This window comes from Psittacula echo (genome assembly GCF_963264785.1).
Source record: "Psittacula echo genome assembly, chromosome: 1".
Taxonomy (NCBI): domain Eukaryota; kingdom Metazoa; phylum Chordata; class Aves; order Psittaciformes; family Psittacidae; genus Psittacula; species Psittacula echo.
Genome location: NC_137735.1, coordinates 14,221,481 through 14,237,926, shown reverse-complemented (window position 1 = coordinate 14,237,926; position 16,446 = coordinate 14,221,481). Strand labels below are relative to the sequence as shown.

The following is a 16,446-nucleotide window of genomic DNA, read 5'->3' as shown; positions in this document are numbered from 1 at the left end:
CCTTCACTTAGCTGAGATGAATAAAAACTGGTGGTGTAAATTTAAGGGGTTTGTAGCTCCTTTCCCCTTGACTGGGACCATTGACTTCTTCTGCTATTTATAAAGACAGTATCCTGACATTTGAAAGCTGAGCATCTAGGACCTCTGATCCAAGAGAATTAAAAAGAAATCTGGGAAAGGTCTAAAAATTGCTAGAACTGTTTAGAAGGTTTTAAGCATGACATGAAAATAAGACTCCCCTATAGAAAGACGCAGCCAGTCATGGAAGGAACTGAGTCGTTGCAGCGGGGAGAGGAACAACTGCTGTGCTTCTCAATGCCAGTAATGCAGGGGTTTAAAATGTAAAATGAATAGAATGGAACATCACATATTGAAAGACCTTTGAATTTTTCCATCTCCCTACTAATGCAGAATTTATTTCAACATTAATTATGCATAAATTGTGTCTCTTACTGTATGGAAAAACTGTTAATGGAAGAAAATTGAAGATGTGTTGAGTAGCAGGGAAATGTATTTTTCCAAGAAGACTGAGTGTTGTCTACTCAAACTATGCACGCATAACGTAGCATTTTCTTAGCATTTCTTGACTTGTTGGTAATTTTAAGTATTCATCAAAGTTTTCTAGTGGCATTTACATCTCTGGTCCTAATACAAGGGAGGGGAGAAAAATAAAGCAGGTGTCTACTGGTTTTTTTCTTTTGCCTTGTACTTGGTAATTTTGGTAATTGCAGTTTTTTACTTCCTGCTCCCTCCAAAAATACAGCAAGTTCCTTTGTGCAATGAACATAGATTGCTTTCTTTTTACTTGACTGCACCTATATTTTTTACTTGTGTGCCTAAAGTAATGCTGAGGATTCTAAGGACAGGCAAAATAGAGAAAACTGTGCACTGACCTAATTTACGCTGATAAACCAGATGCTTAAAAATGTGAGAGAATCTTTCCTAGGATGACTATGGTGATAGAAGTACATCATCTTTATCTGAACTTCTCTTTATCGGTGATATAATAATATGTACTAATATGAACTTAAGTAAGAGACATTGACTTTAAAATACTGTAGGCACACATTATTCAAATTTTACATTTCTCATCAGTTTCTTTAAACACATCATACTCATTTTAATGAGTGTTTCGTATGTCATTTAATAATAAATGAGCAGCGGCCCAGGGGTGAAACTCAGCAACTTAAATTCTCGGTTCTGAGGTCTGAATTAGTTAACTCATTTCTGACTGTAAGGCCTGCATGAAAAGATAAATCTCATGCTGTTTCTGAGAGATTTAAAAATTCTGACCTCTCCTCTCCCAAGAGAGAAACTGGGTATCAGAATAAATTAATGTTATGAATTGACTCAACACCCAGAGGTGGTCAGTGTTCATTCCTCAAGAAAATCATCCTTCTTGTTAAGCAGAGTCATGTTGGGCCCATTAAAATGCAGTAGAAGTGCTAACTGCCTCTGAAAATCTTGGGTCACAGCTTGAGTTTATTCCATGTGCTGCTGGACTGGGAGCCAGGCAGAGTGTGCAGCATTGAGCATTCACCAAAGGGATGGAGAGTAATGCTCTGAGGGCACAGCAGGTTAATTTGTGTGTCCTATCCCTCACAGCATTCAAATGCCTCTACTTGGTCTTTTTACCTACTGGATAAAGTCAAAATTTTGTGTCTCTGAAACCTAATGGTGTCCAGTCATTTTATCCATGGCTAATCAGTGTTGCTGGCTTTCTTGACCACCCAAATCCTTTTCTGGGATCCAGAAGAATGTATACTGTAAAATATGCATACTGAAAAATTAGAAGGTCATTTATTTATAGGCAAAGCTATGTATAAGAGAAAAAAAAAATTGGCTCTAAGGAGAGCTAAATCAACTTATTTATTAATAAAAATAACAATTTTAAGTGACCTGCTGTGTAAAGGATTATTTTTAGACTTAGCATCCTACTGGGTCGCAAAACCTTGTTGCAGGGATATGTGTAATGCAATTGTTTCTCTGCAGTCATTCCAAAATGATGAGCATTTTCAACACCTCTTAAAAAGCCAGCCCCTGGGGGCATGTTCATAAGATTGTGATGAAGGTATCATCAGCATATACAGTATCTGTAAAACAAGGTTGGTGAAGATACATCACCTCCATTAGGAGATATCTGTTTGTAGTACCTCTTAGACGAGGTGTGAGATGGAAAGCTTTTATTATTCCCAGGGGTAGGATATCACAGGAATTTGTCAATGTACAATACTATAACATTAAATGTTTTGCTTTTCTGAGGAGACAAGGTTTATTTGCTTACATTTGCCAGCTACATTCACTTCTGTGTCTCCAGCATTGATAAATAGAAAGCCTTGAACTGCTCTGGGTAATTCGTCTTAATATTAATAATCTCGACAAATTGAATTCTTGTCTATATGCTAGTAAAAACAAGAGGTAGTATGAAGAGTAACAGCTATTCCTTCCAAATGTCTTCCTTGATTTACCAGACTTACATATGGTTTTACATCTTATTACTTCTCTATGCTATCTATCTCCAGCAACAGGGTCTGCTATATTATTAGGCTGCAGAAGTAGCCAAGCCAAATAATGTTCAGAACTGCTTTGCTATTAAACTCTTTTTTCAAATTGCACATGGTTTTGACTCTGCACTGGACCTTCAACTATATTGTATATGAAATAATGTAAGGGAGTCTGATAGGATGACAAATAATTTATATTCTTGTTGCAGTTTCGGAGACCAATTGTACAGATGAGTCAGATCATACCCAGAGCACAATGATACTGTTGACAGAATATTTAGGTTGCAAATAGGTTGTAGCCCGTGCATGTCTCCTATTTTTGTCACTAATTTCCATTCCTATGAAACAAGCTTGCTATAAATGCACATAGTGCTAAACGTCTGACCTAAAGTACATGTCCTCTCTTTATAGCGTTTCAGACCTTCCTTGGGAAAGAAGATGTGTCTTATGAAGTAGAGGAAGTTTTGGCAGAGTCTCGAGTCCAAAGAAACACCAAATTAGTGTCAGTTCTTCAGCTCCTGAGAACCCGTGCAGTGCGATGGCAGGTCATTACCGTGGTCATCACCATGGCCTGCTACCAGCTCTGTGGGCTAAATGCTGTAAGTGTCCTTCTTCAGGCCATGGCATCTCCCAGGGTGCTTCTTTCTTTCTTGTTAATACAAGGTTCATGCTGTACCATTCAGCAGTCTCTATGACTTTCATTTTTGGCTGTTTCTTGTTAGTAGTGATTTTGTTACCCAGTTGTGGGAAGGTCCACAGAGTTCTGTATTGATTGTTGGGGTTTTTTAAACAAATAAAAGGGAGAGAAACCATGCTGTGTTAACTTTGAAGGACACATGAAAAGGTAGCAACAGATAAGTAATGAGTGTGTGGCTTCTGCTTCTGATACCCAGATTCTTTGTTTCTGGTCAGTTAAAATCTGGTCTGATATCCCCCATGTTTGTTCATGTTAGGTAAACTTGGTCTTTTCAGTGGACATTTCTGCTTAGATTAACTCAGTTCTATACTTAAAGAAGTGAGCAGAAGTTCCTGTAAGTGATTTTAAGATGTTTCACAGGGTGCTTGATTTTTGTTGTTGTTTCTTACATTGGAATAATAAACTGTGCTTTAATATGCCAGAAAGTGGAGCAAAAGAGGAAAGACGACACAGAACAGTCAATAGCAAAAAGTCCTGTTGACCATTAATGTATCTGATGACATCAAAGTCTCCTTCTTCTTCTGTCTGAGCCTGTTGCATCAGCTAGGAGAGGGCCACAGGACAATTTAGATTAGAAGGGCTCCTCGGAGGTCATCTGGTCCAAGTCCTGGCCCAGAGCAGGACTGACTGTGGGGCTGGTTCCAGCTACTGAGAGCATTCTACAGTTGAGTTCAATAAGTCCATGGGTGAAGAGTCCACAATCTCCTTGGGCAATCTGTGCTATGTTTTTTCATACCTTACACTGTAAAAGAAGTTCTCTTTACATCCAGCCAGAACATTCTTTCCTGCAGCCTGTGACATCAGGCTTAAATGCTTTACATTGCACAACACAAATGCCCTCATGAAGCACCACAAAGCAAAACAGGGTTTTATCACAGTTCAAAGGTGTTAATTGCTTACATATATGAAAGGAAATACTGTTGCTGCTAGAAAGAGCTCTCTGTGGCTTTATGCATTACAGCATACTTCAGCTTGTTTTCCCCCCTCCTTTTCCCCTCCAGCTAATCAGTGATAATAAGTGTAAATGCTTCTGATATATAAGACAACTAGTTCAAACTTATCTCTATAACCTTAAAACTTCTAATACAAAGTTATAGAGTAATTTGTCCAAGACCATTTAAAAGATAAATGCAATTAGAACTCTGGTATCTAAAAGTTTTTAACAAAATACTAGGAGGGAACTAGAAGAGTTTTTCATACTGTGGGCTGGACTATAAAAACATTCGTATAGGTGGTGTTTTCTTGTAATTGTAGGATTTCAGTGCTAATGACAGGCTATTTTGTCCTCACTATGGATAGTTTTTTCAGAAAAGAAATAGAATTATCTTGTCATCCAGTCTTTCTAAGATTTATCAACACATAGGTGAACTAAAAGGACACTTACTGTAAGAAACAGATTGTTCACATAATAAAGCACATTGCTCAAAAAAAAGAAAGAAAAAAAGAAGGCCACAGCTAATTTTTTCAGGGAAAATAAGAGTTTTATGGCTTTGAAGATATTTGATAGATGACAGAAATTGTCCATTATCCCATGGCAGACCAAGGCCACACTCTCGTTGCTAGAGTGAGGATGTGGGGAGATAGTGAGATGTGTCCAGTCCAAAACAGATGCCAGAGTTATTTTAAAGTGCCATTGTGTGGCCACTTTCTGAACATCTGCCTCAGAAGAGATGTCTTTGTCAGGAAACCTGTATGTTAAGTTGGCTTTTTCAAGCCTTAACGTTTTTTTGTTATTACTTTGATTCCACTCCTGTGCAATGTCACTAAACTTTGACTTCACAATAAAAATTTGTTTTGCTTAAAAATGGTACATTGATTTCCACAGAAATCCTGGTGAAGCCCTGATCATTGTAAGACATTCAGTTATAATGATGTACCAGACAGTGTGACCTAAATTGACATAAATGAATCTAATTTAGTCTCTTTTAATCTGATGAAATTTATTCATGACACATATCATCCATAAAAAATTTATTCATCTTCCACCTCAAAAAACATGTTAGAAAATTAACATAAGTGAAAGTAGAATAGTCATCATTAGCCTCAGTAAGTTTTCCTCACTAATATCTTAGAGCAATGTATTTCCCTGTTTAATGATACACAGGCTGAAGAATATTCACTTTTACTGTTTCAAAACGTGTACATCATATTAATTTTTACCTTAATTTATTTTTATGCTGCTACAGAAGCTAGTACCTGTGAGTGAACCTCATCCTGTCTTTGCTCTGCTAGTTTTTTAATCTAGCTGTGTTATCATCACATCATCAGTGGTCAGTCATGCTCTTCTGTAAAACCACTTGTGAAACATCTTATGCTCTAGTTGTTGCATTTTGGTAAATTGCATTCAGGAGTTGTCTGATTAAGTGGCTCTTTGGCCTCTTTTTTTTCTTTCAAGGTCTTCAGACCTGCAATATCGACATCATTTTTAGAAGCTCTATCTTCTATGCAAAACCGGTATCAAGAATGAAATGCCTAAATTACACAGTTTCTAACTTTGATTGCATAAATTATTCAATTTTACAGTATGGAGAAATAAAAATAACTTTAATGTTGGTTTTGCTTTTATTGTGCTTTTTTCCTTATATGCTGTGTAGGTGTATGGAAGGTGAATAGGTTGTACTGGGTCCCAAAAAATTTATCAGTGGGCATAAACATTTCAGAGGGACTTTGGAGCTGATCTCGTTTTTGCTTCAGTCAGCTTTGTATCGGCAAGCCAATGAAATGCACAGTTAACACCAGTACATGCTACATGAAAGCAGATTACTTCATATGGAGAAGTTTGCTGCCATCACTTACTGTCCCTGCATCTATTCTGGTGAGAGCTGATGTGCCAACAGTAGGCATAAAAGTCTTCAGTCAGCTTCTTTTTATCTGTAAGGTGATACAGTTGACCCTTTATTCCTTGGTATTTTGTTTTCTTTTGCTTTATGTTAGATGAGTGGATTTTCTTCTTTGAACTGGGACAGGCACCTTTGCTGAAGAGCTAGTTGGGAATTTAGAATTACTTTTGGTTTTACAAAGATCCTGAGTCAGTAGCTTGATGAATAGATGTAGCATGTACCTAATATGCTGGTAGGCAGCAGGGGTTTCCTCATGCAATCAATACACTTCCGTTCGTCAGACTACCCTTTTGTCTAGCAGTGCTTGCCCTCATAAGGCTTGTCACGTGGACAACACATGGGAAAAAATATCACTGCTACTTTTATTTTTAGTGCCATCGTTGTCTCAGGCTTTCAGTTTTGTTGCCACAGGTAATCAGCTGTGGTTTAGAACTTTAGTTTCTCTGATAATCAGTTGTTTCTGTTGGTTTTCATCTTCTTTAGTAAATCAGTTATTTTTTCTCTCTCCAAGGCAGTCTCTCCTAGTTGCATGCTTTTGGCAAACAAAATCTTTGGCTAGTTCTTTGCTGTCACCTGGGGTCCAACATAAATATTATGTGGTTTTTATACTATATTTGTAATGTGAATGGGACACTGATAATTACCAGACTTGTTATTTTAGAGTATTACCACCATATATTCTCTGTCTGGATATTGTCACAACTGGATGTGGTTTTTTACTGACCAAACGGGAACGACTTCCTCTAAGCTAGTAACCCTATGCTCCCTGTGTTTCTGTCCATTAGTGACAGCTCCTTCTAGCCTACGTTTCATTTCATCCTAAAAGCAGCTTTTTACTTTTCATCAAGCAATTCTCACTCTAGAGGTATCTTTTCTTTCTGTTGATAATAAAGATGTATTAGGGTGGTGACTTGACTGCAGATGTCCACGCTGCAGTGAGAGATAAAGCTCACACCTCCTGTGAGAAAAGAAGCGGTTTCTGCAATGCCTTTCAGCATCTCTTTCCTGTTTTCTCCCGTTGTTACATTCCATTGAAGTATTCCATAAAGCCATAAAGCCACCCAAACCAGCTTTTTAAGTGGTGTGACTCAGCTACCTGAAACCTATTTGTATCTGCTGGTTCAAGCTTAAAGTGAATTTCTTTGATTTACTCCTAAAGTGAATCAAGCTAAATCGAGTTGAAGCTGCTTATAATTCTGCCTGGGTCTGCAAGCAGAAGTACAGCGGTGTTGTGACTAATTCATCTGAAATTTGCACCTTCCCTTCATTTGTTCTTCTGCCCTCAGTCGCTCACTGTTTTAACAAGTGTGGTATCTGGCAGATCAAATGCTTGAACTGAATACCAATATATTGTAGTTCAAGCCACAATGATTAACAACTTATTTTCTTCTCTCTGGTACAGATCTGGTACTACACAAACAGCATCTTTAGTGAAGCTGGGATCAATCACAAGACAATCCCCTATGTTACCCTAAGTACTGGTGCTGTTGAAACTGTGGCTGCTGTTTTTTCTGTAAGTACGGTTATAAAAAGCTATTTACATGTTTGATATTTAAATTACTGATTTTATTTCCTTATATTGGTTAAAATATAAATAGAATAGTATCTTGAGGATTAAGTGTAATGTTTCATAAAGCAATTGAAAATGTTATTTCTAGATTTAATCCTAAGAGACCAGTTGTCTAGTTTGTATGAAACTACATAGGTTTGCATGCTCTCTAGGTGTCTAAAAGGAGCATAAAAAGTCTATGTATCTTGAGAAGCTTTAAATGAGTGAAGAGGAAGAAGGCAGGAATGGCAAATATATAAAGTGAGAACTCATAAATTATTTCACCCAGTAGAATGACTTTGCCTGGTTGCAGTTTATTCACATCTCAGTCTTCTCGTGTGCCTGCTGGGAAGAGGGCAGTGTTGCTGGAGAAGGCTGAGACATACATAGTACAGCTAGGCGTGTTCAACGTGGATTGCAGAAACAGCCATATGTATTTCTGGGCATGTTTTAATGACACGTTTTCTATAGCAGCTTATGAACAGTGATGAAACTCTTCAACCATTTAAAAATACGGAAGTAAAAGTTTGTAACTGTGCTTGGTGCAAAAGTAAGCCAGCACCATTACACAAGTCTGTTCCATGCTGTGTTAAATTCTGTCATCTTATTCACTGAGGTCAAGCAGGAATCCTTTCATAACATGTGAGCTCCTGAGTAGGTCACACGTTTGCTATGAGCATAGCAGATATTAGTAGAAAAAATTATCCATGCACATCTTTTTTTTTTCTTTCCTATTTCAATATGACTATATAAAAAAGAAATACAGTAAATGGGCAAACTAAACCTGAAAGTTTTAATAGGTGAATAAACAATTAATTGTTAAAGGAAATACATTTTTGTTTGCACCGTAATAAATAAGAAACAATGGAAGAAGCCTTTGGAATGAAAAGTTGCAAACAAGCAAATAATCCTTTCTTTGTTAGAATTTTTCCTTATCCTCATATATTCTATACCAAATGTATTCTCACAACACTGGACACACAGGACAAGCATTCTTAAATGTCAGAATAATGGTTTTGGCAAAAAAATCCTTTCCAGTGGCAGAGCAACTGCTTATGACCTGCAAAATGTTAAACTAAATCCAGCTATCAAATGTATTTTCTTATAGTCTAGGACATAAGAACTCTCAAAGGTCACAAAGATCTTCTGCTGGTCTTTCTGAATTTCTACAAGTCTATTTCTAGTTTTTAATTACAAGGACAACCTTTTTAATAGATGGAAAGAATGAAGTATGGAAATCCTTACCTCCTGCTGTTTCTTCTTTCTGATACTGCAGAAAGGTTTCTTTGTTTAAGATACATGCAAAAATAAAATTGATAATCCTGTCAGTGATTTGAGTGAAGAGTACACCTCTCTTTTTGTGGCGTCAGATAAAAATTACATGGAGATGACTCCATAATATTAAAGCCATTCTATAAATAGGGTCTGTCATCTTTTCAGTTTCTTCTTTGCTATCAGTTTGTGAGGTTTATTCAGAGCATACTGTTCATACATAATGAGGTGGATGTGTCTGCTTTGGTTCCTGGTATGCATTTTAACTTATCCTATGCCCAAGAGGAGTGTTTTTAATACTTTTTCTGTTCAAGCTACTTCCTGTGCCTCTGGAAATGTTCATGTACCAATATCTCTGCTCCCTTCAAATTTGCTCTTTCAGTTCAAGAGAAATGCTGCTCTGTAGCCTTAATTTTATTTCAGTGATCTTTATAAATGTTTCACTGCTGCTATTCAAAGGAATAACAACATGAATTTGGGGTGGGGTTTTTTTCTATTGAAGGTTTTCAGCTTCTGATTTCTACAAGTAACTTTCTAAAAATTCTTTTCATGCCTAAAAATAAGGATGTGGATTTCCATCCACTTCCAACCTCTCAGCTGCTCTTTTTGCTGTTGTTTTGTTTTGATCTATTTGACAGCATTCGATATTCAGTCAGTTGCATGTCTTATGTATTACTCAGAGGGAAACAGGGAAGAAGCAAGAGAAAGCAAGGGGACAATGTAATTTTCCTGGCATTTTTTAACATATTATGCTTGCTAGCAGAAACCAGAATTTACTAACAATGATTCCAGGATTTCAGTAGATCCTCCTATCAGTAATGGGGCGAAGTTTTGGTCTTGTAAATGAAATGACTATTGGAGAGGTCCACAATGAAACAATGTATTATCTCTAATCATTATGCATATGTTAGGTGCTCATGAGACTGAAACTCAGTAAGAATGCTCAGGTATTGATGAGCTCCATTAATAAGCCTTATGAGTTCTTAAGGAAAAGATCAAAGTAGATATAGTCCATAAAACTGTAACATAATTAGCAGATAGAATATCATTCAAACTCTGGAAACATTTTAAAGTCTCCCTTTAATGTGTCTCCTGGGAGCAGCAGCATAATAGTAATAGTGTTGGTGTGGTCCTTGAAAGGCAGATAACATCCCATCCTCTTTTTATAGCTCCATATTGCTTCAGATCATTTGATATGCCTACTAGTATCATGCTTTGTCTACAGCTCCATCCCTCTTTCTCTTGAGCAAAAGCCACATAAACAAGACATTAAAAAATTAGACACATGCATCATCATTTTCTTTTCATTCATATAATTTGGCTGCAACTTCTGCTTCCACCATTACTTCCTAGTTTACTTCAAGAGGTACCTGTGTTGTAGCATTGCATACTTGGTGCCCTGGCTTCTCTCTGGGTAGTCAATTTAAACTTTCTATATGATTTTAGTCAGTTGTAGACTTGTCCACTCACGGCACTGAAGACAGATTCAGTTTAGAGGAATAGCTAGACAAGCTACTTTTTAATGAGAGAGATCATTAATTTCAGTTTGCTTCTGAAAGTTTGGTATCCTCTGAAATGAAATACTGATTAGGTTTCCTACTCATAGATGTGTCACAGCAGTAAGTTAACTAACCTGATGCCGTGCCTTGAAGCAGGATGGAGTAAACCTGAATAATTCCCTGGCAAATCTGTGTTTATTAGAAGACTGTTCTATAAATTCTACAGTAAGAGTCCACAAACTTAGTTATTCTTTAGTAAGGTTACTTACTGTGGCTTTTTTGTAATATTTAGTAACTGAGGTTCATTTAACGTAGTTGTTGTCTTAGGGGACAGAAAGAACAAATCGCCAGTGCCTTTCTTTGACAAGACAACAGGCTGAATGGAAAGGCAGACAGGAGCAAACATGAGAAAGGTTCCCCCCTGCCATAAAACCAGCATAGAATAAAAGGAAATATTATTCAAATTAAGCATCCCACGTCAAATTTTGCCATCTGTAACACCACATTTGGTCTGTATAGAATGTTCACAGAAAGAGACTAGCTATGCCTGTATTGAGATGATTATGCCTTAAACATTTTCCATAAGCTGATGCACCAAGTTGTTACTAATGTGCTTTTAAAAGCCTGTGACAGAGACAACCTATGCAAAGCCTGGAATGAGTTAAAATGCTGAATTATCAGTAGTAGACCATAAAAGAATATAGGCAGTCCTCTGCAATATCACACAAAAGTCAAGGAAGTCAGCTTTCTTAGGTGAGACAATTTTATTCTGCTTTAGGATGCTACGAGAAAGGGCTCTTCAACTTGTCTATATTTCTTTTAATGTTGATAGATTTTAATATACAAAAAGTGATTCCTTGTTTAGGGCATGGCACATCTTCAAACAAGGGTACTCCAGGCACTTCAGTAGGTGCTCTTAGCCCTAACACATTTCCTTCATGGTATCTAGAGGGTAATGCAAGATATACGCATTGAAACTCTGTGGTCTCACTGGGGTTAGAACAGGAAGAAATATTTTCCAGTGACAGCTAGTGGAAAAAAAAGGGGTAACAAATACTTTAATCTTGAGGGTTCATACGAAGCTTTGATATAATCTGATTTTTAGTGAGACTTTTAATGCAGTCCCTTGTGACGTTCACACAAGATCAGAGTCAACCTTCATCTACCCATAATCCCCAGTAGGCTGTAAGCAGAGGAGTAGAGGAATCATTCTATGATTCTGAGAGTGTAAGAATGGGACAAACATGGCATTTTCCCTTTTGTTCCACTCACTCTGACAAGATGTATCTCTAGGAGTACCAGAATTAGGAGATAATATCTTGGCCTGTAATAGGCTGGATAGAATTTTTTAATTGAATTTTCAACTTTTGCTGGCATCCTAAAGCCAGTGAATTTCACTGGTTTTCTTACATGTTGTATCAAAAAGTCCATCATGTTGAGATTAAAGATTATAAAACACAGTAGATGTGGGCTGGATGAAATGATAACAGTGTGAATGCTCAGCTAACTGCAAAACTATTCTTAGAGAGTAGTTATCAACACTTCACTGTCATACAAAGAAATGTCAAGTGAGATTCTGTGCTATTTTGTTCTGGGTCAATTAATCATAAAAATCACAGTATCACAGTATCACAGTATGTTAGAGATTGGAAGGGACCTCAAAAGATCATCTAGTCCAATCCCCCTGCCAGAGCAGGAACACCTAGATAAGGTTACATTAATAATATGGGAGAGTTTACAAAGAGCATTTTATAACCAACCGTGCTATCCAAACTTTTCAGAGAGAGGAACTCAAAAGTCACTGTATTGAACAAACTGTAATCAGAAAGAATCCGGAGTAGAAAAGAGATTCCAAATCAAGCAGCTTCACGAACCATAGTATTTGACTGTCAGAGTGCATGTGGGCATGTTTTCACTGCAGGGTGAATCACAGAATGTGACTGTGTTAATGTATTAACATTATTCCCTCTTAATCACAGAATCATAGAATCATAGAATAGTTAGGGTTGGAAAGGACCTTAAGATCATCTAGTTCCAACCCCCCTGCCATGGGCAGGGACACCTCACACTAAACCATGCCACCCAAGGCCTCATCCAACCTGGCCTTGAACACCGCCAAGGATGGAGCACTCACAACGTCCCTGGGCAACCCATTCCAGTGCCTCACCTCCCTCACAGTAAAGAATTTCTTCCTTAGATCCAATATAAACTTCCCCTGTTTAAGTTGGAACCCATTACCCCTTGTCCTGTCAGTACAGTCCCTGATGAAGAGTCCCTCCCCAGCATCCTTGTAGGCCCCCTTCAGATACTGGAAGGCTGCTATGAGGTCTCCACGCAGCTTTCTCTTCTCCAGGCTGAACAGCCCCAACTTTCTCAGCCTGTCTCCATACGGGAGGTGCTCCAGTCCCCTGATCATCCTCGTGGCCCTCCTCTGGACTTGTTCCAACAGTTCCATGTCCTTTTGATGTTGAGGACACCAGAACTGCACACAATACTCCAAGTGAGGTCTCACGAGAGCAGAGTAGAGGGGCAGGATCACCTCCTTCACCTGCTGGTCACGCTCCTTTTGATGCAGCCCAGGGTACGGTTGGCTTTCTGGGCTGCGAGCGCACACTGAAGCCGGCTCATGTTCATTTTCTCATTGACCAACACCCCCAAGTCCTTCTCCACAGGGCTGCTCTGAATCTCTTCTCTGCCCAACCTGTAGCTGTGCCTGGGATTGCTCCCACCCAGGTGTAGGACCTTGCACTTGGCATGGTTAAACTTCATAAGACTGGCTTCAGCCCACCTCACAAGCGTGTCGAGGTCCCTCTGGATGGCATCCCTTCCCTCCGGCGCATCAACCGAACCACACAGTTTGGTGTCATCGGCAAACTTGCTGAGGGCGCACTCAATCCCACTGTCCATGTCACCGACAAAGATGTTGAACAAGACCGGTCCCAACACCGATCCCTGAGGGACACCACTCGTTACTGGTCTCCAGCTGGACATTGATCCATTGACCACAACTCTTTGCGTGTGGCCATCCAGCCAGTTCTTTATAGAACTGATAGAACAGAATGATAGAATATTCCGGGTTGGAAAGGACCTTAAGATCAACTTGTTCCAACCCCCCTGCCATGGGTAGGGACACCTCACCCTAGACCATATAACCCAAGGCTCTGTTCAACCTGGCTCCAGGGATGGAGCATTTACCACTTCTTTGGGCAATCCATTCCAGTCCCTCACCGCCCTCACAGTAACGAACTTCTTCCTTATATCTAACCTGAGCTTCCCCTGTTTAAGTTTGAACCCATTACCCCTTGTCCTATCACTACAGTCCCTGATTAGAGTCCACCTCCAGCATCCTTGTAGGCCCTTTTCAGATCCTGGAAGGCTGCTATGAGGTCTCCATGCATCTCCAAATCGTTTTATCACACTTAGACTTTTGGATGGACAAAGATTACGTGTGTTGAAGCAACCATGTAGTGACCTCTAGGACAAAAAGTCTCCTTATGAAGGTATATCTTATAATGCCACTCCTAAGTTATAGTGGGACTAAGTTATAGTTATAGACTGCATTTATGTAGTACAAATCCTCCTGCATGATACATTCAGAAACTGAAGGCTTTAGAGGCTTACATCCTGCTGTTGAATATTTAAAAAAAAAAAGGCTTTGAATAATTTTCCCCCCATTCTATTCAAGACGATCTACATCAGGGCATCCAAATGCCATCATTAGAAAATAAAGCCACAGCCGCAATAATCTGCCATACACCATGGTCCAAAACTAGTCTAGCTTTGATTATATGAAATTGACACAAACTTAGTGTTTCAACAAATAAATTGTCAACAGAAGCAGCTTTGCTTATAAAATATGTACAATTTACTGAAGGAGTATAATAGGAATAAGGTAATGGAAGTTTTTTGTGCTGCCCTAAGGGTTGTTGCCAGTCACTGCTGAGGGGAAAGCAGGCGGTTAGAATGAATCCCTGCATGGGCTGTCTTTGCCATGCTGGTCTGGAAGGCATTGAGTATGGAGACCTTCTCATAGTGACTGGAAAATTTCACTGTCAAGTGAAGCTGATTGAGGATGCTGTACTGCAAATTAGTTCAGACTGATCTTAGAAATTTAGCAGTCAGTTTCACCCTTTGCTGATAGTAGTCCTCAGCCTGACACCTACAGAAGATGTATAGAATCTTACTCTATTGTGGCATTAACACAGATAAAGCAAACCGATGTGAGAGTAGGGTAGGCACAGATTTATTTAAGGCTTGTGCTTATGTGGTCAAACTTGCTGCTAGGTCTCTGAATTCTGTACTTACATAAAATAGCCCATTTCTTTGTTTTATAATTGTATAATTCATATAGTAGACAAATGGATATACTTAAAAATATAAATAAAAAACCCCACAATTTGTAAGACTCAGTTCCTCTCCTCTTCCTGGATGCAAGATACTACACATTGTGTCATAAATAGACATGACAGTAATATAAATGTGATTATCCATTTTAATCCTGCTAATAAAAATGGAAATAACACAGAGTTAGCTTGTCACATTAATTCTGAATCTAGACATGTCTTACTCAGACCTATATCCAAAATACATGAGAAAAAGTGTGACTACCCTTTGACATGAGCATATAGCTCAAACTGCCTTACAGAACTGAGACATCAAGAAAATCTAATAGTATTTTCTTAGTATAATTTAGAGCCAGAGAATAAGTATGGAATATTATTCAGTGATCTCCCATTTGGGCTGTAGAACTTGCTTACACATTCATTTTACCCAGAGAAGCTTGTCTGATCTTCTTTAATGCACTCTGCTTTCATTATGTCAGCCCCACTATCTGCAGCTGACTCAAGTGAAAAAACTGACTTTTGCTTTTTAAACTTTATTCACAAGTGTTTCCTGCCAGACAGAAGTGACTTGTGTGAACTGTTAACTTAGTTTGCATATCAGTTGCCTTATTATCACCAAATATTTGTGTTGAGAGAATAGTGGTTGCAATGCTTTTTTTACACATGTTCAGTAATTCACCGTGACTGGGTATAGGCTTCTCCAAATGCATGTTTATGATTGCACATAAACACGTATCAGCCTACACAGTTGGGCAAATAGCTCAGTGTGCTATCACAGAAAACAGATACGATTCTTTTTTTTTTTTTTTGACTGCATTTGTGCATATACTGAATTTCTTGTTATGTCATTTACTCTACCATATAGATATTTTGATTTGTTTGGGTCTTGTAACATATATAACATATATACAACATGTTGTAACAGTTACCAGAGCATAGCTGTGGAACATTCAGATCTATAAGTACTTGAAAACTAGTGAATCATCTTCAATTTCTTATGACTCATAAGCATCTTAGTGGGTTTCGCAAGTTAACGAGTTTTGGATTTGTATAATCATAAGTACAAATGAAGTTGTTTTCTGTTTATAACCTCAAAACCAGCGTTTTTTTTCACCAGGGAAACTTGCTGTTGTAGAAAACATGTTAGACTTTTCTTTTCAAGTATTTGCTGAAAATTCAGAGTTTAACAGCTTTTTTTTCCATCAAGAAAAGAGGAACAAAAAATTCAGCAGAGAAATTTGAGGTACGGATGTACTGTCATAGGTTTTCTTAAGAAATCCTCAAAAAGAAATCGGATTTTAGTTACAAATGCTGTAGACCGAAGCAGCTCAACAGGCTGGCTTTTACAGCATCTGTGTGCTTAAATGATTCAAAAAACCTTCTTTGGCCTTGGTGAAAGATGATGCTTCCTGAGAGGCTTTTCTCTTTGTGGATTGGCTCTCAGTTAAACAACTTTGGCCTGCCAGAGGGCCCTGTAATACTTCTGCATTGCGTCCTGACCGGCAGAGCCACAGACCCATGTCCTTCCAAGCACACATGCTGCCTTTCATAAGACCACAGCTTTGTAATTTATAACCAGGTAGGGTGTGTGATTTTGATTGTTGTGCTTGGCTTCTCAAGAGGTTGATTCTGCGTGGCATCCCATTCTGGCAGACTGGTGTGCTTCATTCAATTTTGTGCCATAAGCGGATGTGTTTTGTTGGACTGGAGCTGGAAATACAAGACGTAGGTCACAGATCTGA

At 38.4% G+C, this 16,446-nt stretch overlaps 1 protein-coding gene across 2 annotated transcripts in view; it reads left to right on the top strand.

Moving 5' to 3' along the window:
• SLC2A9 (solute carrier family 2 member 9) overlaps positions 1 to 16,446 on the top strand; it is a gene marked incomplete at both ends in the record, with an annotated part of 99,492 nt that overhangs the window by 42,408 nt on the left and 40,638 nt on the right. For both annotated transcript variants that reach the window (XM_080639298.1, XM_080639297.1), the window contains 2 exons: positions 2,916 to 3,103; positions 7,444 to 7,554. In XM_080639298.1, coding sequence (XP_080495424.1) covers positions 2,916 to 3,103; positions 7,444 to 7,554 — 299 coding nt within the window. The remainder of the gene's footprint in view (positions 1 to 2,915; positions 3,104 to 7,443; positions 7,555 to 16,446) is intronic.